Here is a 28000-nt window from a genome sequence, read left to right on the forward strand (position 1 = left end):
GGGTGCATCTGTCCTCACACGTGTGAGTGCTGTGAAGCTCAGATCAGGCATGCAATTTTATTATTTCACACCTTCATAGAATCAGAGAATCGGCAAGGTGAGAAGAGACCTTTAAGATCATGAACTCCAACTTAATTACCACTGTAACTTCTATAAACCACTAAACCATATTACCAGATCTTAAACACCTCCAAGGATGGCGGCTCTGCCACCTCCCTGGGCAATCTGTTCCAATGCCTGACTACCCTAAACAGTGAAAAAAAAAATAATTCTACTGCCCGCATTTCTCGTCTCAGCTCGAAACCAGACATGCCGGCAGCAGGCTGAGGCAGCCCAGAAGCAGCTCATGCACCAGGACTCCCCAGTGCGCTGGGGGCTGCCGGGCGGTGTCGCACCGGCCCCTCGCACACACCCCGGGGGTGCAGGGCCCGCGGGACACGGGCGGGGGCACGGGGAAGGGGCCGGTGTCGGTGGGACGCGGCCCCGGCCCGGGGCACGGGGAAGGGGCCGGTGTCGGTGGGACGCGGCCCGGCCCGGGGCACGGGGAAGGTGTCGGTGCCGGTGGGACGCGGCCCGGCCCGGGGCACGGGGAAGGGGCCGGTGCCGGTGTCGGTGTCGGTGCCCGCGGGACGCGGCCCGGCCCGGGGCACGGGGAAGGGGAAGGGGCCGGTGCCGGTGTCGGTGCCCGCGGGACGCGGCCCGGCCCGGGGCACGGGGAAGGGGCTGGTGCCGGTGTCGGTGCCGGCGGGACGCGGCCCCGGCCCGGGGAAGGGGCCGGTGCCGGCACCGCCCGCGGGAGGAGCCGCCGGGCCCGGCCCCCGGAGGGGCGGTGCTGGCCGGGCCGGCCGCCCTCCGGAAGCGGCGCGGGGGACGCGCGGTGCGGCGGCCGTGGGTGAGTGCGGGAGGCCGGGGAGGGACTGAGGGGCCGGGGGTCACCGTGCCTGCGGGGCGGGCTCCCGCACGGCCCGGGAGAGCCTCAGCTGCCGCCAGCAGCCGCGAGCTGCCGGGCTCCTGGTTTGGGGGCCGTGTGTGCCGTTCCTGGCCACTGCCGCGGCTCCGGCCCTCCCCGCCCGGGAAGGTGCTGCCCCTGAGCGCCATTTGCTTAAGGTTTTTATCCTAAATTTATCCGGCGGCACCTCTGGGGATATTTTCAGGTGTCAGTTCACACCTGTTTTCCCTTGGTTATGCGATGGCCTTTCATTCCCGCGTAGGTGGTGGCTGGTTGGTGCTTGCGTCACGTGCAGGAGTAATTGTAAGTGTACCGGAGTAATAAAGTGATTTTTTAATTAAGTTTTAATCTGTGGTGACCCTTTAAGGTCAAGAAATAGTCACAGATGAAAACAACTCATGTCTTTTGGTGGTTCCTTCCTGAAGAAAACCTAAGAAATGTACAAGCTAAAAATACAGCTTTTAACTAAGGAACCGGCCTTGCAAAAGGCTCTGGGTCTAAAGATCCGTGCCTGAGGAGAAACTTGTGCTCTTGAGAAACTGGGGCAGAGGCTGTTTTACTCCATTCTTGGAAATGTTTCTAAAACGTGATGTGGTGAAAGGTTTTGTTTACTGGCGTTTGTTCCTCATGGGAGCTGTATAGTGGACCTAATCTAGGAAAACGTCAGAGAGAAATTAAGCAGCTGTAAATAAAATTAGCCCATTAAACTTGGGAATGCCGTTCACCTTACATGTTATTTTCTGTGTTTCATAAGTGTTGTACTTTTGTATTGCTGTCTCTTGCAGGGAAGACTGACTCTTCACCTTGATAGGGTACAAAGCCTGGGTTACTTAGGAATGCTCTTCATGGGGAGCAACCTGGAAGTCATCAAATTACAGCTCCATCTATTCCACTTCATCTTTAGTTATTCGCATTGCTACAGTGGAGCATGTGGTACACAAGGGAAGTGCAAAAACAAAACAGTAAAATGCTTCTAAAATGCAGCCATGAGACACTTTGACGGGAAAAAAAAAAAAAGATTATTTTTAAGAACTAATCAAGCATCTCTTATTTTTGATGATTTTAAAATTTACTGTTAAAAAAAATCTCATTTCCGTAGTGCAAGAAAATACATCCAATTTTAAGGCCCTTCTATGGGCATTTGAGGACTGTAGGGCTCAGTTTCATTTGGACATACTCAAAAGAGACAGTAAAATAGTTCTGTAATCTGCTGACCACGTTATTGTTGTAGTACATAAAACTAGCAGATTCCAGTGAATAATGTTTTTTAGCCGTGTTTTAGACTGCACCTAAACAATAGTTTTGGATCAGTTGAGAAGCAATTCAGATCGCTGTGGTAACTGACAGATGTTATTTATGATGCTTCATTTGTGAATACGAAATACATAACAAATGGCTTCATTTTTCAAAGCCTGCTACTGGGAGTTCTTTAGTGTAAAATAGTTTTATGCCAAATTGTGAACTGATTGCTTCTAATCAACCAAATGATGGTAGAACCCCATGAAAGGAACATACACAATCTATCATGTTTGAGTCTCTTGAAAAGTCCCTCTAACTGCTACCTTATGCTGGCATGTATCCACTCAGGCTTTTAACAGATCCTTCAAATGAGCAAAACAACACACTGTGCTGTCTAACAGAGTACTGTAGCACAGAACAAGAATGTTCGTTACTTTAATGTCATTTCCAAATTAGTGGTGCCATTTGGAGCAGAACGCTTAATTACAGGATGTTTGTGGTTCTCATCAAGCTGGTTTGAGTGTATTAGGCATAAGTTGGACAGCAAACTAGAAACATTACAGAAATAAGAGATTGTTGCTATCATGTCATCCTTGGTAACTGTTGTCTTATTGACTAGCAATAAGCAAACTAGAATTTATAAAAGCTCATTATCCAGCGAGAAGTCTTCACTGTCTCCAATCTAGAGCAGAGGATTTCTTCCCCCTTCCTGCAGACCTTGCCACTTTGCTTAGTGTGTATATTCTGGCTTGTATTCTCAAAAAGAAAATCAGAAAACAAGTGTTGTACCACAACTTAGCCTTTTCTATTTGAACTCCTTAAACTATGGCACCTCCTGCATCTCTAAGGATGGTTCTGAAGACAGATTTTCTGCAGAAATGGAGCTCAGAATTCAGCTTTTGATCTAGCTTTGGAGTTGCTGTAGGATCAAGTTGCAAGTGGAAGTCAGTGGTGGCCTAATCTTTTTCACCTTCTCCTCTCCTTGGTCTGTGGGGGCTCAGCTGAGTGAGGAGGAGGCTGAGTGCTGCACATCTGCTTTGCAGCTCCAGCTCTGTGCAGTGTGCTCATCTCATCCCTGTAGCTGCAGCACCAGGTTTTCAGCTCAAGAGAATGGCACCTGCATGGAGTTTTTGATTGAATGTTTATGTACTTACCATACCTATGACAGCCTCTCTTCAGTTTTTTTTCCTCTTAGTGTTTTGTTAATTATCATAAATTTCAGAATATTCAAATTTGAGTCTGACTTACAGTATGCTTCTATTTAAGAATTTAAGGGTAATACCCACAACAGGTGTTGCAAGTGCAATGTCAGCTTTGATCAAAGAAGGTTCCAAAATACATTACTTGCCTCCTTTGCCAGTTAAGTGTTTCTGCTGTTTTAAGGGGTAGCTCTGTTTTATCTGGCCTAAACACTTCTGTCTTAAAAAAAAAAAAAAAAAAAGTTGAACTGTTTATATAGGACCTATAAACATTTATGCTTGTCTCAAAGCTGGCAGGTGGAGCCCGAGATAAAAAATGCTGGTTTGGTATTTGGAGTTAATAAAAGCATAAATGTAACTTAAAGAACTGTAATAACATCAAGCAGGGTTGATGGGGTGACAAAACAGGTTCTGTCAAAGCAGTAGTACCTAATAATAATGCCTGGGGATTCTAGAAAGGTACTGAAGTGTTCAAAATATTTGTCTTTCTAGATAACTGTGATGAGTATTGCACACTTATTTTCCAGCTCTTTTCTGACTGGCAGTTTTATGCTGGCTAGTAATTCTGCATGAACAGCTGGACCTACTTGATTGTTTGAAGGGAACTCAATAAATCAGCTAATGGAGCCTGAAACCTCTTTATTAAAATAGTGGTCTTATGAGTGATTAACTGCAAACAATTTTTTATCAAGTAATCCATTTAATTATCTGGCAGGGCACCTGATGAATCCTCGTAGCCATATATCCGTAGTCAGCAAGAGTACTCAGTGATAGTTGTCATTAAAATTCTATTTTGTATCCCTGCTTTCACCAAGTGAGTTTCTTTGCACTTTGCCAAAAAAAAAAAGAGTTTTAAGGATTGCCCAGCATACTCACAGCAGTGCTGTAGAGGGGAACCTCTAAACCCATAGATTTGAAGGTGTTCTCAGCTGTGAGTGTTGCTTCTGAAATAGTCTGTGTGGAGAAGATCCAAGTCTTCCAATACTGGTAGTTCAAGTGCAGTATGATTGCTCCACCAGTCTACTGAAAATTCAGCAATAGGAGTCCAAGAAGGGGCATGTCACCTTCTCAAAAGTGCTTAGATTTTCTCTATAAAGCTGGCTATGGGTCTTTTTAAAGACCTGGCTAGTAAATCAGTTAGCCAAAATTCAAGACTGCCTCTTCATTTTATGATGAATTTCTGAGGCAGTTATTTTGGGATTGACTTGATAGAGGCAAAGAAGACCAAGAGTGTGATTTAATTCAGTTTTCAGTGCCTTATTGTGCAACCTGTGAAACAGAAAATGGTTGGGATAGCTCTGCTATTGCTGCTCTTAGCTCATAGATTATGAGTCAACTTGGGAGGGAAATTCCTTTTGTCAGCTAACAGAATTTAAAATACTTGGAGGTATATTTTTGTGTATACAGACACACACACACACTTCTGTGCACTAATTTTCTTGTCAAGCGTGCCAGGACTGTTGCACCTTTTTTTGAGTTACTTCATGTCCTGCAGCAGAAGAGTCTCCTTGCAGGATATTGGGTCGCAAGAGTGAACTTGTTGTGCTATGACAACAACAGCAGGCTGGCTGTAGTGCTGAACTGTGACTTAACAGGAGCCCGCAGCTACGGACAAATGTTAATTACAAAAAGTCTGTATTAATGGTGCACTTGCAGGTCTGTTTCTGGTAGTGTGAATGTTGTCATGACGATCCATTTCTTAATATCTCTTATGACAAATTACATAGAAATTAAAGAGCAAGAGAGACACTTTCTACATATCTTGAAAGTACCGTTAATCTTGCTTTTTGTACAGAAGCTTTTTCAGTCATTGGGTTGCTCAGATGGCCTTACAGTTGTGGTGTTGAATTCTGCCTCCCTCTTCCCTTGGCTTACTTTGAAAGCCTTTGCATGGCCAAAGCTCTCAGTGGCAGTAAAAAATGGTTGTGTGTCATTGGGTGGTAACACTCCAATAATTGTTTGAGCAGGCACAAAAAGTAAAGATCAGATTGCAGTTTTATTACCAGAAAAATGTTAATTGGACAACACAAAGTATTTGAAAGCTGTTTTGTTGGTTTGAAATGGAAAGCACATTTGTCATTCCATCTGCATGGCCAAAATTTTAAATGTAGCACAAGGGCTGGAAACTCCTCATCAAAATGTAAACTCTAGATACAAAATGTTCAATGTATTTCTATTTGTAGTTGATCTTTTATCCAATGTGAAACAATAATAATTTCTCCTGGGCATTGATAATATCTTGGCCTAAATTATACTTTATTTGCAGGTCTGTGAGTGTCTTTAATGAGGCTTTTTCTGGCTTCTGCAACAGTTTGAGTCTTATTTTCTCTTTTTTCTATTTTATTCTAACAGAAGCATTTTGCCTTACTTAAGAGAAGGAAAAAAAGTGAAGGTACTTTATTGGTAATGAGCAGAAAATTGCATAACAGTCTTTTTTTCATGTATTGCTAGTATTCTAGATTTTGTCAATATTTTCCTGATGCAGGCTTTTTTCCCTAAAAATCTGAACTAGCCCGGCAAAACTTTGAAAGAACTACCCTAAGAATTTGGTTAGTAAACCAGTCTTTAGAACTATCCTGTTTTGGAACTTCTATTTATGTATTTGTATTATGCGCTATTAGTCAGTACGTTGCAATCCTTAAGCTTCAGCACAGCAACAAGTTTCTCTTTTTATAATTTGCAGTGTGATAGATAATCTTTATTTACATTTTAGGCTATTACAGAATGACCTTGCATTGAGCCTTTGTGGAAGAAACAAGAATTAAACATCAGTTCTTCAATGTGCATCCTTCTATTCAAATTTGACCCACGACCCGTTTCAAAAAATGCATACAGGTAAGGTGGTTCCAATTAAAGCAGACTTGCTCCTGTAATATTTTACACAATTCCTTTTTGTAGCCAGTGTGTGAATTACAAACTCAAATCAGTATTATGTGTTCAATTGTCCTTTTATAGTGTTTAACTTCATGGCTTTCCCCATTGGAGGAGTTCCTGCAGCGTTTTTACGACCCTTTGGTTTTAGACTATGTCAGGAGTCTTGAGCTTTGTAATCGTGGGCCTTTTGCTGGTGATCTGTCATGTGCTGTGTATGTCCTTTAAATATTGTACTCCAGTGTTTGGAAGTCCTGCCTTCTAGTTTATTATTTAAACTAAGGAGAGTCCTGTTTGTTGGGCATCACAGTTGTAGCTGTCCCCTGCTTTCAGTGTGGTAGATACATTTAGGGCTTCCTGCTTGCAACCAAGGAACTTCTAATAAGTGTCCTAGCCTTTCCCCTCCCCCAAAATCTGCTTGCAATTAAAACTGTAGGCAGTAAACTAAGTCATGTGTATGCAATGTTTAGCCAAAAACCGAAGAAAAAACAAGCTTGCAGGCTTCTAGGTAAGTTTGTAAGAATTTCTTGATGTCATAGGGTGAGTTTCCAAAATATTAAACATCCTGTAATCACTTTCTCTCTCATTGTAGCCTGTCATTTTTAAATTTCATATCCAACATCAGTATCTTTGAGTACACTGAGCGTGTTATAAAAAGATAGCACTTCGAACTATGAAGGTTTATTGCTTTGTGTATTCATATATACTGTATGGGTTCCATATTGTTTTGTAGGGTGCAAGTACTGGTATTCATCCAGAAACCATCAGTCTGCTCAGTAAATTGTGCCTTTCACTGACTTGTTTTCCTGTCCTCTTGTATTAAGAAGCAGATGCCATTCTATAGAAAGAGAGGAAACGAGAACCGAAACCTCAATTGTCCACAGGGTGCATTCCTTTCTGCATCTGCAGCCTGCCTTAAAAGGGATTTTGTTTATGATGTGACTGGTGCTGAATTAATATATCCATTTATTTGGTCTGACTTGCTTTGTGTTAGTAGTTAGGGAAAGACAGATTCATCAATTTGATGCCTCTTGGGAAAATCCTTTGGATGTAAACTGCAGTTGCTTGCCAAGTGAACTTTTTGCCATGATCAATATTTAAAAGTAGAACTTAGAGTAGTTTGCTTGCTATAAAAAATTGCATCAAGATTGAAAGTATTAATTTATATCAGAAAACAGCTTGCTGTCAGTGTCAGAATAGCACAACACTTTTGAGATGTTTGGCCCAAATTCAGGAGTATTTAATTGTATTTAACTTTCTCTCTATCTTTTGTTAAGCAGTGCCTTGCTCTATACCTTAAATAAATCACTCTGAGCTACCTGTTTGGCTGATAAATGCTAGGCCACATTGTTCTTGGTGTCAGATTTTAGCATCAGATAACATAACTTTAGTCCTTTTTTTTTTCCTGAACACATCTTAACTAAACATTTTTGCTTTTCTTTATTCAGGAGAATGTTGAAGTTCTTTCTTTTTTAATAGTTCCTATGTTTTTTTCACCCTTGCCTCAGCTTTCTGAAGGGCTGAGTCTCATGTCTGAGTATCAGCTGGGAGTGGTGCCCAGCCCTCCTAATTCCAAGCAGTATTATAGCCATTGGACCAAGTGAGACATCTCTCTACAAGTCCTTGCTAAGGGTAATTTTTCTTGACAGTTCAAGCATCACTGTGCTGTAGCTCTGTTTATTTCATGGTGAGGTCTTGGAACAGTTTTCCCAATGAAAATGGGATTCCTGTACCTGCAGACACTAATTTCTCTGTCCATCACAAAGCAGGCAGTTAAACCTTCCTTACTGTTCTCTCCTTTGCAGCTCTAACTGAAAGGAAGTGTCAGTAATAGGCATTAAAAGTTGAAAAGACAAACAGCTTGTCATTGACTGAGTTTGCTGGCTAGAAGAAAATGGCCAAGCTAAAGCTTGTTCTCTGTAACACTCGGGAGAATTTTCCATCCAGGTAGACTCTGGCTTCTAGACCAATATATTGGTCAATTTTCTTGAGCACCTAATGAAGCAAAGAGCTCACCCTTGTGACACACTAACAAATCCATCTGCCTGTACCTTTGCAACTTGTTGTGTTTTCTCTCTTGAGGCCTATTTATGGTAAAGTTTAGTGCAGTGTAACAAGCACTTTACTATAGCCCATTATTATTGTCAGAGGTAATATGCTGCCTTTACATCTTTCTCAATAGTACTATGTGCATCTTAGAAATAAATAAGTGTTTCAAGCTTCAAAGCTATTATCACAGGCTCCTTTCTGGAGCTGAATTGCACTGTAGGAAATTGCTTTAATGGAATGATTTCTCATGTTTTCATTTCTCTCGATATTAAAATGAATCTTAATATGTAAATCCTAATACAGTTGAATTATTTCAGCTATAAAAATAGCTGAATAGGCTTTTTGCAATATATTAGAAGGTGAGGGTCACTTAATATTGCTCCTTTTCACTATAAGTATATTTCATAAAAGACAAAATAAAGATATTTTTATTATTATGCTCTTGCATACTAGCCTTGTGCTAAATTTAGGGGTCTGCATTAAACTTGAGATGGGGAATATTCAATCACACAAGAAAGACTTCACTTATTTTTAGTATTTAGATACTATAAACAAACCGTAGTTTCATGTCAAGAATTATCAAAGGCAAAGTATAATTGAAGCTTCAGGAGATGAGAAGTGCACTTCAGGCAAACTATTTTTTAACAGTGGAGATATTCATTTAAATAAAAATCTGTGAAAGGAGGCTGCATCCTGTTAATGGGAGTATGTTGAAGTAAGATGACAGAAGTTTGGTAAACCAGGAGAAAGCCTATTGCTCAAAGGCTAGAATCAGCTAGAAGAAGAAAAATTATGTAAGTTTGAAAGGAACAATATTGTTTTTGCATTGGAAAGATAAAAATGTGCATACAGTTTGCTTTCCAACAGATGTTACCTTTGTTGGGCAAAATACTAAGCACTTACCTTACAGAAAGGATGCCATTGACAGGTTTTTCTAGTTTCTATATGGTTGATTATGATTCTTTTTCTGTAGTATTTCTAATGTGCAACTTGTACCTTGCCGTTCACTTTTAAAACACTGCATTAGGGAGGAGATGAATTTGCAGGAAAGTTCAGAAACCTGCAGAAAATGTAAGTACATCTGAATGCTGAACAAAGTAATGAGATGTCATTGGAATTGATTCTCGTGTGTTGTAGCTAAAGATTAGAATTAAAATTGTATGGCCTGTCTTCAGTTTCCAGTAGCAAACTTGTCTTCTGCTGTGCAGATGTAATTGAGTTGCAGCTGGTAGGGGGAATTGACAGTGAAGAAGATACTGAGGTTATGGAAAACTGGTTAAGAAAATCTGCAGGTTTTTGAAAGATGGCATTTCATTAAAATTAAATTAAGCAACATAGCTGGAGAGAAGGGGGAGCGTTGACTGTCTCGCAGTTGAAATAAAGGCACGTGATGTTGTGGGTACTGATGAGCAGGACTTTGGGAGCTGCCCTGAGCCTCCACACAGGCCTTGCCTGGGGTCACAGTTGTCTTTTACCTCTGCTTGGATCAGCCGAATCCATTACCTGCTCCTCACGTGAGGATGTTCTACCAATGAAAAACACTTTGAAAATTTCAAAATAATAATAATTTTCTTTAATTAAGCTGTAACTTTGTGGTGAGGAATCTTAAAGTTATTTATGCGATCTTAATTCAGTGTCTTCTATTGTAAGTATTATTTTTTAAAGACACCAGTTGCCTCAATCACTCAACAAGATGGACTTGCTGAGTGTCTCATGACAGTGAGAGACAAGGCTGCTGTCAGATGTCAGTCGAACTTTACACTGAGTGGTAAAGGTGAGATGGGAGATAAAGGATGGTTTCATGCTTGAAATGAATTAATGCTCTGGAAAAAATTGGATTCTGCCCCTGCCTGTTCTGCGAAGTTTCAATTTGTGAGTGATAGTGTCTTTTTTCCTCTTGGGTTCTACAGGCTTATTCTAGCAGCTAATAGGGATGAATTTTACCACAGACCATCCAAATCGGCCGAATTTTGGGACAGCAGCAATGAGATCCTTAGTGGTATGTATGTCTTGCTGTTTGGAGTGGTTTTAATATAATTTATGAGGGAATCATGACCTGGATTTTATTATTAGGGTGGTGGTGTTGCCTTTCTAATAAGAAATTTTCTTCTTATACATCTAAAGAAAACATGTTGTAAGTTTGAAGCGTTTTTTAATTTTACTGTATTTAATAACCTAACTCTTACTTATTCCATTAGGTCTGGATATGGAGGAGGGAAAAGAAGGAGGGACATGGCTGGGAATCAGTAAGAAAGGCAAGATGGCAGCCCTGACAAACTATATGCAGCCAAAGATTGATAAAAATGCAAAAGGAAGAGGTATGGAGGAGTTGAAATAAAAAACGAGAAAGGAAGTGGACAAAAGAGTCCTGATGTTCCAGTAAAATAGTGATGATTACAATATTAATTGTCTTAACACAGCTTTATGGACAAATAGAATGTTTACATGCTGTAAACAAAGTTTTTGAACTGATGAGTTTGGGGATATATGTGAGGAACTTGACTTGGATAATGATTTTTTGATCAAGCAGGCATAAGTAAAACAAGGGGTAGTGCCTAGAGCCTGAAGTCACATTCATACAAGAAATGCAGCAGCACCATCTCCTTTGGAAAGTAATTCTAATTAACAGGCAGAAAAATTAAGCAAGCATTGAGCTAGTTTTAGGTTACAGTCAACTTTCTTGAGTGTATATTTGTATTCAAACACCTGTGTCAGGGAATGCAACTTGGATTATGCTGGAGGTAGCCGAAAAAATTCTCCTTCCCCACTCATAAATCAGAGGAGCAGAAATAATAGGAAAAACCCTCTTTCAAAGAGGATGCTCAAAACAGCACATCTGTGGGGTGTTTTAAAGTAAAAACAGGTCTGTTTGTAACTGTCATGTGGTACTGGATTGGGAATATATTGCAATGACAAAACACGTTTTACAGAGAAACAAACGAACCATGTCATTTATATTTCATTTTAGGGTCATATATCAGGGAAGTGAACCAAGACAAGAAAGAATTTTAAGGTGGGAGAAGAGGAAAGGTCCATTCAGTCCAGAGTAGTTAGTAAATGTGAATTCTTAGAATTTTTACCAAGAGCTTTTGACTGAGTTCTTCAGAGTAAAAGTCAAGCTCTTCACACGAACATGTGACAATGATGTAACACTTATAGAGGTTGGTTCCTTATTTGGGTTGATTTTGTGGTTTGGGGTTTTCTTCCACTGTTACAGCCTGATGGCAACAGGAATCTTTATCTTTCTGTTTATTTTAGCAGGCCTGTCAGAATAGTGAGCACACACATACAAGTTGCTCTATGTACTTCTCTTTCTTAGGTGCTCTTGTAACAAACTTCTTGACTGCAGATCTGGACAGCTACTCTTACTTGAAGAAAGTTTCAGTAGAGGGACATCTTTACAATGGATTTAATTTATTAGCAGCTGACTTGAAGTAAGTCCACAAAACATCACAGTTCAAATATCAGAGGGAGAAAGATAATAACAGTGCTGTACATACAAGTCATAGCACCGAAGTGTAACAGTACAAAAGCCTGTCATAAACTAAAGTTAGAACTCATGTTTTTTGCTAATTGGCATGACCCTAATTTTTTTTGTAGTCTTCCTTTCCCTTGTTATTTTTTTTATCTTTAAAACACTGGAGGGCTAGCTTGTGTTCTAACCATTGCTTCCCACAAAAGTTACTCCGACTCTCTGATAGGCTGCAGCCAGCCTTTACCCTGGAGGCTCTGGGGCTTGTATTTGGAGAAAACAAAACCTTGGCTCATAATTTCTCAGACACCTTTTTTCTCTGAGAGTTGACATGCTGCAGCAGGCTTAGAACAGCTGAAAGCTTTCAAGCTATTATTCCTGTCAGAGTGTCTGTGTCATTAATCTTACCTGAAACATTAAAAATCAGCACAAGGCAAATAAACATTAACTTAAAATTTCTGTAGCTGAGAAAGGATGTTGGATGCTTGATTATAATCAGTGTTGTTGGCACAATCCTTGTGCAAGTAGATCTGCTGATTTTCCTTTGCATTCTGTCTGATGGAGAAGAATAGAAATCCAGGGCTGAGGCATCTCCAGACCCTGTGTCAGTTCCCAGCTGAATGCCCACTGCATGGCCAGGAGCACATCTAAACTGCCAGGAGCACACTGCTGCTTTGGCACACTTGGTGCAGCAGTGTTAATCTTATTAGACAACCTGATGGTGCAGGGCCTTCTCCCACTCAGCTTTTCTGCATGCTTCTGGGAATACACTTGAAGCAGAAGGCCAGAGTGTTTAGTGTTTTCTGTGCAAGTCATTCTAGCACCCTCTCACTAACTGGTGTTGTGTTTACCATTTTTCACTTTCTGTATTAGACCACCTTCAGCTGGTGGCTCAGACTTATCAGTCAGTTCTGTGTAGATGCCGTGAGTTGGTGTACCTGCTTAGAAATAAACACATAGGTTATGTTTCCAGAAATTCAATCCAGAAGATAGCCAGGCAGTTGGAGGGTTTGATGCTTTTTGGTCTTTTTATTCTCTACTTTATAAAGTTCATTGTCTTACCAGAGACTTCCCAAAATTTTTCAGTTGCCTAAATTAATTTTTACCGTGGTCAGAGGATTTGACTTTCTGACCTTTCTGCTGTATGCAGCTGTGTGCTAGGTTGCATAAATTAGAAGGCTATTTTTAACTGAAAGGCAGCAGAAATAGATGTTTTCAAGCAAAGATCATATTCAAGGTGTGATCTAGCAATAAGTAAGTTTCAGTTTCTTCATTTTAATGTAGGTAAATAGAATAGTCGTAATGGCTGCTGATATGACAATATTAAAGTAGTTGATTGATGTTATTTAAGGCAATCATTCCTGTGCTGGTTTGTTTGTTCCTCCATGCTGGGCTGATAGAGAGTTGTATGCTCAATTGAATAGTCTTTCCGTGGTGATACAGGTCATAATTCCTTGTTGAGTATCACTCTAAGAGCTGTGTGTGTTGATTAACTTCTCAATTTTGACATGTCCTTAGCCTTGGACACTCTGATGAAATGAAATTCTTGGCAAGCTAATGATCCACAGCAATTTCAATAAGATTTGTAAACTTGTAATTTTAGGAGATTAGAATTACTACAGAGAAAAATGTGATATATGAATGGGAGCTACTTCTCTGTGGAAATAGAAAATGTTACTGTAGTTGATGCTATTTTGTTGGGCCATGTTACTGTTCAAAACAAAGATTGAGGACCATTCTTAACATGTTTTTCTATAGTGTAACAAATAGTGATTGGTTCTGTTTAGAGTGTGTGAAATGGAGGGGAAACTCAGATTGAAAGTTTAAATGAAGAACTGGTGCAGAGGGGTGTACCTGAGCACATCATCCTGCTGAGTGTAAGCAGCACGTTTAGAGAAATTTACATTTGAATCTTCAGGTAGACATTTCAGAAAAAGAAATTTTATCTTCTCTCTGTGTGATTATGGTGACAGTATGCTAAATGACAGGTGCGGTAATACAAGAAGAGGAGCTGGAAACAACTATACAGGCTGCAAAATCTCATTTTTTATTTCCACAGCTTGGTGTGACTCTTATTTTTAACATGCATGGGTTTTGACACTTTTAGTGTAATAATCTATTTACTCTGTGGCATCTCTTTATGTCACTTTAAACCCTATTGATTCCTTGTTTTAAGAAAATTACTTAGTACTTTTATTTTTCTGATTTTTCAGTTTATCATCTTGGGTGTACCTGCTGAGTATGAGAGTCATGAATATTTATTCAATTACGCTAAACATACTTTTATGTTGAATTATAGCATGTGGCAAACAGTGTCTGTTTGGAATCTTGTGCAGCTGCAAAATTGGCTTCCAGGAAGGCAGCATTGCCACTCCTTTCATTTTGACTGTCTGTAGGTCTGATTAGAAAGGAACAAGGTTATCAGAGGCTGGACTGCTCTCTAAGTAAACATCTGCTTGATATTCAAAGGAGTTTTCCTTCCTTCTCCATTTGTGATAGTACCTGAAGGCAGTGAGCTGCTTTTGTTGATGATCAGGACATCTTTTCTGCCCTGGGGAAACCTGTGTCTATGTCCAACAAATCTCCTGCTACACCTACTTAGGCTTTCACGGGTATGTCAAACTTGTGTCAGGGCTGTTGTGGCAGCATCTCTCTTCCTTGTGTTCCCTTACTGCCAAGTGTGTAATACAGAGTGCCCTGAAGGACAAATTGGCAGCTTCTTGTCACCCACCCAGCAAGTGTAGAGTCTCTGACAGGCTGTCAGTTAGAACCCACAGAGTTTATGTGCAGTAAGATCCCTGTGTAACAGGAGTGAATCACTTCCTCCATGATGAATAGACAAATTGTCCCTTACAAACAAGTCAGCTGGAGGGGATTACAGAAAAATGCCTTTTGGGTGAGTTTTTTGTGCTCTCCCCTGTCACAGCCAGTTTTCAGTCCCTGCAGGGAGAGTGTAGTAAACTGTACCATCACCTGCAGGCTCTCTGTAGCATGGTTACCGTGACCTGGCTGAGTGGGAAGGGTTTGATTGCTCTCCAGAGATTGCGTTTTCAGAGTGAGATATGGTCAGAGTGCTGGTGTCAAAAGAACATGGATGGTCAGGTCCCTGGGATTGCTCTGTAAACTCATTTCCTTTTCTCCTCATGCACTATCCTAATTCAGTATCACCTTTTGCAGTGTCTTGCTTCTTGTGGCTCCCTCATGAAAATGAGGTATTTCTGCATAGATCTTTAGTCATTTACAGTGGATGGATGGACAGTCCAATGTCAAAAGAAAGAAAAATGCTTCTGAAAACCTTTATTTTATCTCTTTCCTCTGGTGTCAGCTTTTGCCTGGCCCAAAATATTAGGACAGCCCCAAAGAAATGTTTAAACACTGAGAACAAAATCCCAGTAGTGTTTTAAGGCAGACTTTGTATGCTGTGAGTATCCAGCAGAATTCTTTTCACCATTTTATTTGACAGTAGGTGGTACATGTTTGGGCTTTATAGTTGGTGGTTTGGTGTTTACTTGTTTATTTTTAGCTTCAGAACAGAAAGAGTTATCTGATCGGCTTATGAACATTGAAGAAAAGAAAATGAATCTGTGAACCATACTACTTATTGGAAACTACTGTACAGCATTTCAGTGTTGCTGCCAGTTTCATCTTTTGTCCTTGCTGAAAAAATACATGCGCAGATTATTCATAAAACAAGCCAATGCCCTTGTCTGTAGCAGAGTAGAGCTCAGTGCCCAGGGGAGTGATCACTTGGTGATAAACCATACTCTGTGCAACTTTACTGCCTCACTACTTTTTTCCTTTTGCTTTCTTTCTGAGTTTTTGTTGGACATCACTTGGTGCCACCTTGAAGCTGAAGCAGGGCAGGAGTGCAGAAGGACCTGGCTTATGTTTCATCAGCATTAAGAAGTGATTGTGGCAAACTCTGTATGGCTTTCATGTTTCTGTGAAGCTTCTATTACTACTGAGATTTGTGCTGCCTAGAATATTTCCTAGAACATTTATTATTGCTTACATTTTTTGACAGAATGATGTATCTAAGAGCATAATTTTAGTTCTTTTCTGCTGTCAGCTATGGCTGGGATTTAAAAGTATGTCTGTTGGGTCCTATTGTCATCACTTTAATTATGCCTTTATTTCTTCTGCAGTGAAATTGGTATTTATACATGTTAGGCTGGGAGGGAAGAGAATCTTGACTGTGGGCCAGGGTTTTGAGGCTATTGCTGTGATCAAGCTTACAGTGATTTTTTTCATCTTGGCTTGTGCTTTGATGTTCAGTACTGAGTACCTGTAAACAGTAGGGAGGGAATAGGCAGAGCCAAATGATAAAAGAAAGAGTAGCTGACTGGCACAGTGAACTAAATTTTGAAAGTATCCCCATTTCAGAAGTCTCTTGGGAGGCTTTAGTCTTCCTTTGACAGAAGGCAGCAGCAGTGCTGCAGTGGAGGTAAGTGAAAACACTCATCTGGGGGAGTGTGCATGCCATAAAATACAGATGTCCTGAATTAGTGACCCTGCAGTTTGTATGTATTCCCTGTCTTCTTGCTGAACTCCAGGGGATCTCGTTACTGAATTTGTCAGTGACAGAAATCTTGGAAGATTATATTCTTTCATGTAAAAAGCCATTCTAAAGGAAGTCAGCAGTGCCAGCTTACTCACCATGCAGTCTCATCTGTGACAGGCCTTGTCTTACAGCTGTGTTCCAGGCCTTCCTTAGGCCATTTGTCCACCTTTCCATCTAACACCGTCTTGTGAGACTTCAGGTTATAACAATTGCTCTGATCTTCTCTCTTCACAGACCTTCGACAGCAGGTATTTGAAAAGAGAATATTTAATGCACCAATACAATAGTTTGTGTGATTTCTGATGTCTTAACTAAAAAAACCTAAGGTGAGCTGTTGTCAGGAGGAGGAAGAGTAGTGCACAGAGAAAGGCAGTTCTATTTTTGCTTTATGTGGGCTTTTTTTTTGTATTCCTCTTCTTGAATCTTCTGATTTCTATAATTAATTAATATTTCCTTCTTCATTTGGCTGTCTTGCAAAGGACACTGTAGAATGTCTTTCATAATGGCTTTTCAAGAAGAATATAAACAGCTAAATCAAGACTGTTTTGCTTGTTATTAAGGTTTGAGTAGCGGATGCTAAGTTATGCAGAGCAATTTAAGTTCCAGTACATCATTAATGAGATTGCATTCTATATGCTCTGATTTGCATCAGCGCAGAGATACTCCTTTTTATCTTAGGAAAAAAATGAGGAGCTGGAAATGGCTTCTCTCCTGTATTATGTTTTATGCTACTCAATCCAAATTCAATCTTAACTGCAAGTTTTGTGTTTGGCTTTTTGTTTTGGTTTTTGTTTTTTGGGTTGTTTTTTTTTTTTTCCAATTTGAAAAGTTTATCTGCTGTCTGAGGAGCTGAAACTTGGGAGACAAATTAAAAACTGAACAATGTCAGAATGTGTTTGTTGGTTACTGTGAGCAAGTTACTCACTGGGGAAAATACAGAATTAGATCTCATTGCTGTGTCCTGGCAGATTAGTGTGACAAAAGAAATCCCACCAACTGGAAGTGATCTTAGGAATCACTATTCCATGTCTGCTGATTGAGGGATGTTGAGAGTGAGCCATCTAATGGCAATCCATTTCCCACAGGACACACAAGGCTTATTGATGGCTTTCTTGCTAATTTTTTTCCCTTATCAGTTGGTTTGGTGTTTGTGTTGTCAGTATGAGTGAGACTATTTAAGTCCCTGCTGTTTGGATATGCTGATACCATCTCTGTCAAATAAGAGTTGTTTGCAGTGTTGGAGGCTGTCTCTGAACCTTGTGCAAGACCCTCCCTACACTCTGTGCACAAGAGAGAGCAAGTGCTGCAGCCAGTGCCTACAGTTAGACAGAGATTCAGTGACTACAGTGATCTGAAAACAGGCAAGAAATGCACAAAGGACCCACCTATGCCCTGCAGCATTGCTGGAAATGGGCCTAAAATGCCCTTCTGCCATCAGTGGCCCACAGCAGTCAGTGGCTTAGAATGCAGGAAGGATTCAAAAGAGGTGGTGGGGAAAAGGGTACTTGCTGTGATGGACAGTTCTGTTGTTTTCCAATGCCCCTTGTCCCAGGCAACTAAAGCCCCACTTAATCAAAACCAGGTTTTTGTCATTAAGCCTGCTACTTTCATGCAGAAGTTAAGGGGTTTTACTGAATTTTATTGCTGTTACGTTTAAAAATGATAATGGTACTTCTTGATAGTGGTGCAGCTAATACAGTGTTTTGAGAGGAGGAAAGTAATAAAACTCATCAATGTCTGGTATCATAGGAGTAACAGTGGGAGAAGCATCTTACTGTGCTCAAAGATTGCATGAAATTAAAGCATAATCAAATATAGAAGCTGATGGCTTTTCAAGGAGAAATTTGTATTTATATTTTTCAGTACCACCAAAGGAGATGTAATTTGCTACTATGGAAACAAAGGAGATCCAGAACCTGTTTTTCTAAATGCTGGTAGGTTTTCTTCACAAAGGTCTGAATATTACTTTTTCTTATGTAGCTGTGTATTGTTCTAGTAATTTAGCTACTTAAGCATTGTCTTTGCTGACTGACTTTTTCTTTGCATTCTTTAAAAGAAAATATTATTAAATATCCTTGAATTCATCTAAGTTTTTGTTAATAACTTTCAGTAAAGAATCAATAGTTCATTAAAAGTTTCTAGCCATGTTAGTGTACTCACCTGCAGTGCAAGTAGCAGAATACTGCTTAGGTAACTATGGGAGAAGGACAGAAGTTTGTCTTGAGAAATGGAATTTTCGAGGGATCTGACCCCCTAACTCCCCTTACCCAGCAGTGTGAAGGTCACAGTATGACTATGCTCCCCCAGTGACAGAGTTAAAAAAAAAAATCTGTCCTTACCAGGAGGATTGATTTTAAAATATCTCAAATCTAGTTCTTTGCTAGCTCGCTCCAGTGAACAGTGCTCCAAAATTCATCATCCAAAGGGCTGTTTAAATGGAACCAGGACACATGGAAGGCTCCGAGCAGTTTAGCTGGTTGGTAGCAGTTGGTGGCAGAGCTTTACTTTGCCAACTTAGGATAATGGTCAAAGTGTGGCTCCAGTAGGCAAATTGTAATTGTAGAAGTACAGCATAAATTCTTGGAAATAACTGTTAGATTTTGTACAGCTACAAACATAAAACAGGTTTTAATACAGACTTTTTTTTTTTTTTTTTTTTTTAAATCTGGCCATGTTTTAATGAGAAACTGAGTCACAAATTCTGGGTATCAGCAGACTGTACCAAAGGTAGTTCTGGTCCCTCTGCTCAGGCAACAGACTCCCGTGTAGGTGGCTGCCTTTAGGAAGAGGGGATGTTTGGGAATCTCTCTTGTCTGGATTGTGGTGAGAGGGTGCCTCTGAAGAGAAAGGTCCTTCTTGTCATCCAGTGTTGCTTTGCAGTGTTTTTCAAAAGTGAAATCAGAGGCAAAGATAATTTATGATTAATATCACTAAACTGGACAAGACTGGATTGCAGAAATAATAAAATTCTGTTGTGCTTTCATAGTTGAGCAAACCAGAAATTTAAACTAACTAGAGTACAACTGAAAGCAAGTACTGAGCATTATGCAGGGGAGTACTTAAGCACAGCCCAGCATAAGATGGGAGCCTGCTGTATTCTCTTGTTCAGTACTGGGGCTTGTGTGTTTATGGCACACCTGCAGGTAAAGGTTAGCTGGGGAATCTCTTACACTTTATTAATTTTTTTTTTTTTAATCTGTAATGACAACTGAAATCACCAGAATGCACTTCCCAACTAAATTGGACTTTTTTTTTTGTGTGTGTGTGTAGGAATATATGGATTGAGTAATTCTTTGTTGGATACACCATGGAAGAAGCTTCAATATGGGAAGCAGCTTTTCACAGAAGTGGTCAAGAGAAGTGAAGACCTTACCAAAGAAGATTTGGTGAAGGAGCTTCTTACAGTGATGAACAATCAAGAGCCGTAAGAACATGATAGCTGGAATTTACTCAAACACAGTATGACCCATTTTAAAAAATGCATATAGAAACTGTTCTGAAAGAAAAAAGCATTTTGCCTTGATTCTAATGGAAAGTAGTGTTCTCACAGAGCCTGACTTTCAACAATACTGATTTTTAAGCAGGAGGCACAATTAAGGCTACTGCAGTCTTAGAGCTCATCAGCTGTGCACTGGTTTCTCTGTGCCCTTGTTTTTTTAAAGATTGCACTTCTCTTAGTAAGGGCAATGGGTACATGACTAGGGATGTGCAAGCTGCTTGCTGTCAGCTTTTTGGAGGCTCAGGTGTGTTTGGTTACTGCACTTAGAGAAAGCACTTGTTTACATAGTTCGTAAAATGATTTGGGTGGGAAAAGACCTTAAAGATCTTCTGGTGCCAACATCTGTCATGGACAGGGACGCTGTCCGCTAGCCCAGGTTGCTCAGAGACCCATCCAACCTGGTCTTGAGCACTTCCAGGGATGGGGCATCCACAGCTTCTCTGGGTAACCTCTGCCAGGCCTCAGCACCCTCACAGGTGGTGAGCAGGTTTGTGTTAGTAGCTTTTACTGTGCTGTATTGCTGCTCAGAGTGTAGACAGAAGGTGGAGAAGCAACACTTCAAAGTACAACCTGCTGCCTTCCTCAAAAGTGCAGTTGTTTCAGGCTAAGTGGGGGAAGGAGGTGAGGAAGCATTTGTGCAATTCAGCTGTAGGAGGTCACTCAAGGAAGTTCCAGTCGAGTAAGTGCCCAAGAGATAAGTTTGAGATGTAAGGAAGCTTTCTGCCCTCACAACTGATTGCACAGTGAACCTGAGCCCATCAGCTGGATGTTCAGAAGGAAAGGAAGTTGATGCCACTTCAGTGTGCAGACACGGCATAGGGTACAGGAGATGCTGTGGTCTAAATTCATATCATTGCTCACCATCTGGTAACTTCCATGTTTACCTGGACTTTTATATGTCTGGGAAGTGATTAGAGTTGAAGCAAAGCTGTTTCTGGTATATAGAGCAAATTTCCCAAACTTAACAGTGAATTTTAATGCCAGCAGTCATGAATGTGGCGTGTTTCAGTGGTCCAAAATGAAGTTTTACGTAAGAACTCAGATATCTGAGCAAGGAGTAGGAACTGGCAAGTCTGCTAAGCTGTCTTAATAGCTTTTTTCATCTGCTATCACACCAAAAGATTTTTTAAAAAATTGTTAGACTTTATACTTTTTACTAGTAAAAAGACAAAGGTATAAGATATAATATAGTGCGATGATCTTCCCTTTAATGTTCAATAATTCCATTTGATTTCATCTGAAACCATCTGACTATAAAAGGGAAATATTTACTTACAAAAAGCAATATTTAAAACTAAGCCTGTAATCTTTCCAAATCATACTTCAAGATTAAATGATCTTTTCTTAATAAATATGAACATGTGGGCATGCACTAGCTTTGAACTTTCTTAAAATATCCTGTTTCATATTACGTTGTGATCTCTGTGTGTGTGCATATTACAGGAATTTAGTGGGTGCAGTGGTTTAATCATAGAATTCCACTCCTTTCTGATGGCTTTTTGTCCATTACCCCCTCTCTTCTGCTTCACCCCTGCCTTTCACTGTGATCTCAGGCATGTCCTGGAACTACTTCCAATTCTAGAGGGATGAATGTGTTAGTATTGGAGAATTTTTTTTTCTTTTTTAACTACTTTCCCACTTTTTTCAGTCAACTACCAGACCCTGCAATTGAAGACCAAGGGAAGGATTACATCCGTCCTATATTGAACAAGTATGCAGCTTTATGTGTTCGTTGCCCAAATTATGGAACAAGGTAAAAAAATTCATAGCTAGAAATAGATGTGTACTGGATCAAAGCATATCTCAAATCAAAATTGTGCTATTGTAAGTTTCAATTCTATAGTGACTGCTTTAATTTTTTTGTTCAGATGTTGATCTGGTATAATTCAGTAATGTATTTCCTTGGTCAGTATTTAAGTGTCTGGGATTTGCTGCTGAAGGGCATTTGAAGCTCACACTGTGGCTCATCTTTGATGGAGAGCGTGGCACAGCTTTAACTTGTCCCAGACAAGATAATACAGTTCTCCTGCTTCTCCACTGTAGAGCAGATCTGAGCACCTCTGACTTTGATGCTGCAGAACACATTTCTCCTCCACGAGCAGGAATTGTGTCATCTGCATTGCTAAATTAGAGCTTTCCTTAGAGGCTGCATCGTAAAACAGATCTGCCATTTTCATACATTAAAAGCCTATTGCTCTTGTTCAGAAGAACCTGTATTTCCACTTCTTCCCTAACTGATGCTCCTGTTTTTACTGATATATTCTCACTCTCTGCTCTGACTGTTCCACCAAAGCTGCAAGAAGAATAGAATAATGCAATGCAAAGCTTCATTTAATCTTCAGTGGGACAAAATTGGTGAACCCTTTTGCTGCTGATAGGGAATTGCTATCCTAAAAGTCTGCCAATAATTTTTGTCAGATTGGTCTGTGTCATGATCTGCCGTAGTATTTCCTCTGTAGAGATGGGAGTTGACAAGCAGAGAGTGCTCACTGCTGTAGGGATTTTAAGTTGGTATTCTGAGAGAGATACTCAGTATCTCTCTATATATTTATATATTATAAATATTATATATTTATAATATTTACAGTGGGGTTTTTTTTATTAATTAGAAGAACATTTTAAATATAGGATGATGAAGACTTAACATGGTAACAAAGCACCTTCCTCCCCTTGCTTTACAGATTGGAGACATTTCAAAGGAAAAAGGGATAACTTGGTAGAAATACTGACCTTCTAGTGGTGAATTAGCACACATTTCAAGTCTCCCTACTGCTATAATTGCATGCTCACACTTACCTTTCCCTTAGCAACAGGGCTTAGTGAATAGAGGTTGTTAACTGGGCCTCACATATTCTTTGGAGGAAATTAAGTGCTTTTTTATATGAGTGAACAACTGTGAAGTGACTTGTGACAGGTCACTGGATCAGGATGGTGGAAAACTCCTACTGTCAGTCATCCCTCTGTGGAAGGGTGCTGCAGCATTCACAGAGAAGTGACAGCTTACCCAAGGCAAATTGGAATAGGTGCACAACTGGCATCTGCTTTTCATGAAAACAAATTTCCTCTTTGGAAGGTTCCTAGAGAGAGAAACCTTTTTCTGTGCTCATGTATCACTGTCCTGTGATAATAATTAACAGTGTTTCAATCGCAATAGACAATTGATTTGAAAGAGGAATGAAGAGAGCACAGTTGATACGAATAAACCTTATGGGTACATATAGGCTGTGAAGGAAAACTTAGTTTTATGTTACTTCCTTCTGAATGGAGCACTTTGCACTAAGTTTAAGCTTTTACCATACTTTGCAATGAGCAGATTTGTGTGTCAGCTGCTGCAAGTGCAGCAGGGAATCAAGGCAGTGACAGAAGAACCGACTGAAAATGCCCATTTGAACTTGGCCAGGATGATTTCTGCCCTGCCCATGTGATGATGATGTGCTCAGGGAAAAAAAAAAAAAGGGGTTAAAAACCGTTTTGGAATGAGGGATGGCAGCCTGGAAGTTTTTATGATGGAGCCCAGGTGTAACCTTGTGCCTTGTGCTCTTGCAGGACAAACACGGTCGTGCTCATCGATGCCGAGGGACGTGTAACTTTCACTGAGCGCAACATGATCAATGCTGATGTCAACCAGTGGAAAACAAGCACCTATGAATTCAAACTGCACAGTTAACAACTTTCCACATGAATGGTTTGTAATAATAGCAATGAGAGAACAAGCCATTAAGCTCTAGTAAATGTTTCGTGCCAGCCTCCACAAGCTAAAAATAGCAAGGAAAGCAAAAGTTTAAATAAACTGGTAGCATGCCCTATCAAGCTAATGAACGGTTTGGAGAAAACCAGATGAAGATGCTGTTTTTACATGAAGTAGCAACTTACAATCAGAAATATTTTATTTAATACCACTCTGCTTTGTCCAAGACAAAGTCATTGCTTTTTTGTGAGTGTGGATTTTTTTAAAGATGTTTTAAGTAGACTTAAACATGTTTTTAGTTCTAATGGTGGGGAAATACTTGCTGCTTTTATTGTTCTATATGAAGGTTTTACCTAACTTTGCTTTACCTTCAACATATGCTGTTAAGATTGTACAGCTGATGCCAATGTGCATTAAATGAATGTATGTTATCCTGGTAGTATTAAGTGCTTTAGTCTCATTTAAGCTTTTCAGTGCCATGGTGCAATGTTCTGCCTGGGGAGGGCAGAGATTTCTTTAAATTTGTTTTTGTATATATAGTACAGCAATAGATCTTATTTCTAAAACTTTATCTGAGAATCAAGGTAGGGAATTTAGTTGAATCTCTGTTCACTTTTACTGAAAGAACTATGGGAGCAGACTTGCTTCTCTTTGACCCGAATAAAACCATTTGTGCTGTGACATCCTGTTTCCTGATAGTCTAATTAGCAATATTGTTTGTTATTTTCTTCCCCAGCAAGCAGGTAAGGAATAGGTACCTGTTTGCAAACAGAAGTTGAAGATGTTTTCATATATCGGCTGTTTTGTACATAAAAAATCTTGGCTTCGTTTCTTTATTGGTATAATGTGTTACAGCCTGGAGTGACTGCTCATAGATTTTTAGTAAAAATAGCTATGTGTTGTAAGGTGACACTATTGCAGTCTTACATTGCTGAAAAAGTTGGGTATTAAGAGGTACTTCCTATGTTCTAACACCTGTGAATTAAAAAGCTATTTAAATGCATGCTTTTTTCAATTATTCAGTGCCAGTGTAGGTAATGGAAGATTCTAGGTAATACCAGGATATCTGAAAACCCTATGCTATTTTTGTTTCTATTGCTGTTCTGTTTTGACTTACTTCAAATACTGAATATTAGGTTAGTAGTGGATCACCGCTATTTTTTTTTTCTTTAGGTATGCTGACTGTATTTTCACAAGCCTCTGATTTTAATTAATTATTGCAAAGTAGACAGATTTTTGATACTCTCTGGAAGATGTGCAGCTGTGTTTCTGTACTCAAGCTGGTGTGTTTGGGCATTCTCACGTGTGTGTGTGTGTGTAATGGAGGCAGCAGTAAATGAGACTTTCCGTTGAGGTGAAGTACTGTGAAAGGCCATTCCCAGATTTGTGATTGTCAGGAGATGCTAAAGCAGCATTTAGCCAAATCTCTTCATTATATTTGCATATTTAAATAGCTTCTAGACACCAGGACTGCTTACATGACTAGTTACAGGTTGTGGATTCAGTTCTATATAAATGACTTTTTGACCACCTTGATTGCAAGACAGTCAACAGTTGCGTTGGGTTTTACATGCTGTAGAAGTCAAAGCCTTCCAGACAGTCCTTCTGAGCTGCAGCAATTTAGCCCTTTTTAATTTTTTGTTGATGTCTTAAACCCTGTATTTGTACAGATAAAAATGTTAACTGTTATTTTTAGATGCAAAGAAGTAGCTAAAGCTGTCTTAAATTTAAGTTTGACACATGCATCTAGAAACAAAGCCCTGCCTCAGTAGCTTGCTCTAAGAGTTTGCATAGCAAACTTTTTTATATCCATTTACAAATAGTGGATAGTTAAACATGACATTCTCTTTGAAGACATTATCATAAAGGCAAGCAAAATACTTCCATGCAGTATCATGCTAAAAGTATTTATAAACTTCAGGTTTTATAGCAGTCCTGTAATAATGAAAATTTATTTTTAGTTTTTACATATAGGCAAAGAAAGGCAAATCAGAGCTTAGAGGTAAATATGGATTATAATAATGTATTTTGATATGCTTGAATAAAAATTCTAAATCTGGGATTTGCTTTTTCTGACAAATAAAATAAACAGGAAAGAGCCCAAACCTTGGATGTTGTTGTTTTTTATCACATCAGAATAGCTAATAAAGTGAGGTTTTTTAACTTCTTTGGAAGCTTGTGAGAGTTCTGTCATTGGCTTCAGTGGAAACAGGATCAGGATTGCTGTGCAGATATCAGCAAGTGGTGCTTGCCCATAGAAGTGATAAGGTATTTGTGAAGTGCATGATCTGCTCTGTTGAAATTAGAGTTGCAATGAATCCACTGGGGAAAGGAGAGTGTACCTACAGTTAACAAAGAAAGTGGTTTATTTTTATAAAAGTATTTTTAATAATAAAAGGGAATTTTAAATACCAGTTTTAAAGGATGTAAAGGGAAAAAGTGTATATAGGAAACTGTTGCATGTCATTTTACTAAGTTTATTTATGCATATCATCTCTTCAAAGTCATACATTTACAAGAGATACTTGTTTCCTGATTTTTTTTTCTATTGGAGTGATAGTGGAACAAATTTTAAAATATGTAAAACCTCAGTTATGTTTTTTGCTTGAAATTGTGTCATAATTGTTGTTTACATGTGTGTTCAAAACTGGACTCTATAGAATAAAGTCAAGCTGGTGACCAGTCTTTGTTGACCTTAGTAGATTGTGCATTTTTGCACAAATGTTTTTGTTCATTTGCCTGTAACTTGGTGTGATACAATGAAGTAAAATCTTTAATGCCATATTAACAATGAAGGAGCTGCAATGTAAGTTCCATTTCTGGTACTTAATTCCATTTTAAGAGTGCTGTATTTTTTCTGGGGTTTTTATGTCGTGTTGTGGGTGTTTCCTAATTCTGTGCTATTGCTTGGTTGTCTTATACAGGTAAGAAGTTGGAAAATATTTGAAAGGTAGGAAAGAGCAAAATCAGTGCTTCCTGAGGGAAAAGTGGAACCTCACAAAATGCTACTGGAAGATGGGAATCCAAATTCATTGTGGAAAAAGTCCGGATCCTTGGCAGACTTGAGACAATCCTGTTACACTGAGTAGAGCCTGCATGGATGTTGTGCTGTACTGGCCCCTGCAGTGGCAGTGGAATTGTCTCATCTCCCTTGCAGTAGCTCAATAAAACACCCCTGAACAGAGCAGAGGGGGGTTGGTTCTTTGGAGCTCCTCACTATGTTCAAAGCTTAATTGATGCTTGTTCTTACAAATGAAATACACCAAACTAAATCATTGAGATAAAATACTGGTAAGACTTGGAACACTGTTTTTGTAATATCATAAGGAAATAAGTAATTTTGAAATGAATCTGTGAAATGCTAAGCAGTAATAAGGCAATAATTAAAGTATCTTATATTTCAATTTTAGCCTGTAGAACTTAATGCACATTTATGGCTTAGCAAGCATCCCTATTTATATGGAATATTAGCTACTAGGAGTTTTATTTCATTCAGATTGATGTAACAGGACATGGCTGATATTCTTCATCTGATTCATTTTCTGCAGAGGAGTTTTGTTGATAGCTTCTCAGGATCTAGGAAATAGTCTTGACTTGGTGACAGTAGAATCAGTACTGCAATCAGCTGGAGAGGCATGAACTGTGAGAATTCCAAAACCCATTAGTATGACTCATGCTGGGAAATGTAGGTTAAGGTGAACAGGATGAAGAAATGTTGAATATGTTTCATATATATATGTAAGTTATCTCTGTAACATTGTGTATCAAGAACTTAGAAGCTGAATGAAAAAAACAGTATCATACTGACATGTTCAAATTTACCTTATCTTTTAAAGCAGAACACATAAGCACTGAACTTAGGATCACAGATGAGGGAGAAATAATAAATATTTTAAGATTAAGCAGGATAACCAAAAATTACAATGCATGTCATACACAACACAAATGAGAAAAAAAAAGCAGTATTTCTGCTGATGCACATTAAATTTTTGTGTCTTAGTACTAGAAAGATAAATGTAGAAAAGTAAACGAAAGCTAAATGCAGATCAGAAGGTGGAGAAAGGACGGGGAAAACAGAACACACAATGATGTTTTGGTTTGTGATCCTGCTCTTTTTGAGGCCTCCAGGAATGACAGTGCCTGCGAAGGTAGTCAGGTGCCTTCCAACTTCCCTCTGGTGGTGCAGGAGTTTTTCCATCAGTTTCTCACCTGACACACAGCCAGCCTTGGTCAGTAACTTGCCAGACTGGGTGAACACATTGCTTGCTTCCGTTCAGAGGAGAAAACCACATCACTTCTCAGATGTTAATTGATATATTAAATAATAAACTGGAAGATATGCGGGGCCAGTAGTATCTCTTCTTGTGGTACATTATAATCAGTATTCAATGATTGAGGTTTTTGCCTCTGTTAAAGGAATGCACTCTTCCAGGAAAAAGGTGAATGAGAAAGCTAGGGTGGTTTCTTTTCTCT

At 39.5% G+C, this 28000-nt stretch overlaps 1 protein-coding gene across 8 annotated transcripts; it reads left to right on the forward strand.

Moving 5' to 3' along the window:
• On the forward strand, positions 1-27989 carry TANGO2 (transport and golgi organization 2 homolog). Of its 8 annotated transcripts, none has more exons than XM_066200040.1 (9): positions 1-22; positions 6101-6222; positions 10218-10306; positions 10506-10625; positions 11627-11741; positions 18204-18274; positions 19611-19764; positions 21488-21592; positions 23386-26209. In XM_066200040.1, exons 2-9 carry the CDS (start codon positions 6167-6169, stop codon positions 23504-23506), a joined length of 831 nt encoding a protein of 276 aa, XP_066056137.1. In that variant the 5' UTR covers positions 1-22; positions 6101-6166; the 3' UTR covers positions 23507-26209. The 8 variants fall into 8 exon arrangements, with proteins under 8 accessions (XP_066056137.1, XP_066056135.1, XP_066056138.1 ...); XM_066200038.1 differs by lacking the exon at positions 1-22 and adding an exon at positions 807-892; XM_066200041.1 differs by lacking the exon at positions 1-22 and adding an exon at positions 807-892 and having other exon boundaries at positions 21488-21550.
• The last annotated feature ends 11 nt before the right edge of the window (positions 27990-28000 follow it).

This window comes from Chamaea fasciata, unplaced genomic scaffold (assembly GCF_029207755.1).
Source record: "Chamaea fasciata isolate MVZ Bird 193981 ecotype frontalis unplaced genomic scaffold, bChaFas1.0.hap1 SCAF_18, whole genome shotgun sequence".
Classification (NCBI taxonomy): domain Eukaryota; kingdom Metazoa; phylum Chordata; class Aves; order Passeriformes; family Sylviidae; genus Chamaea; species Chamaea fasciata.

What these genes read in the sequence shown, in the direction of transcription:
- TANGO2 (XM_066200037.1), top strand. Translation starts at nt 10,126, where the DNA reads ATGCTCTGGAAAAAATTGGATTCTGCCCCTGCCTGTTCTGCGAAGTTT. An exon ending in CAGCAATGAGATCCTTAGTG is followed by an intron (nt 10,307 to 10,505) that starts GTATGTATGTCT and finishes TTATTCCATTAG; the next exon opens with GTCTGGATATGGAGGAGGGA. An exon ending in TAAAAATGCAAAAGGAAGAG is followed by an intron (nt 10,626 to 11,626) that starts GTATGGAGGAGT and finishes TCTCTTTCTTAG; the next exon opens with GTGCTCTTGTAACAAACTTC.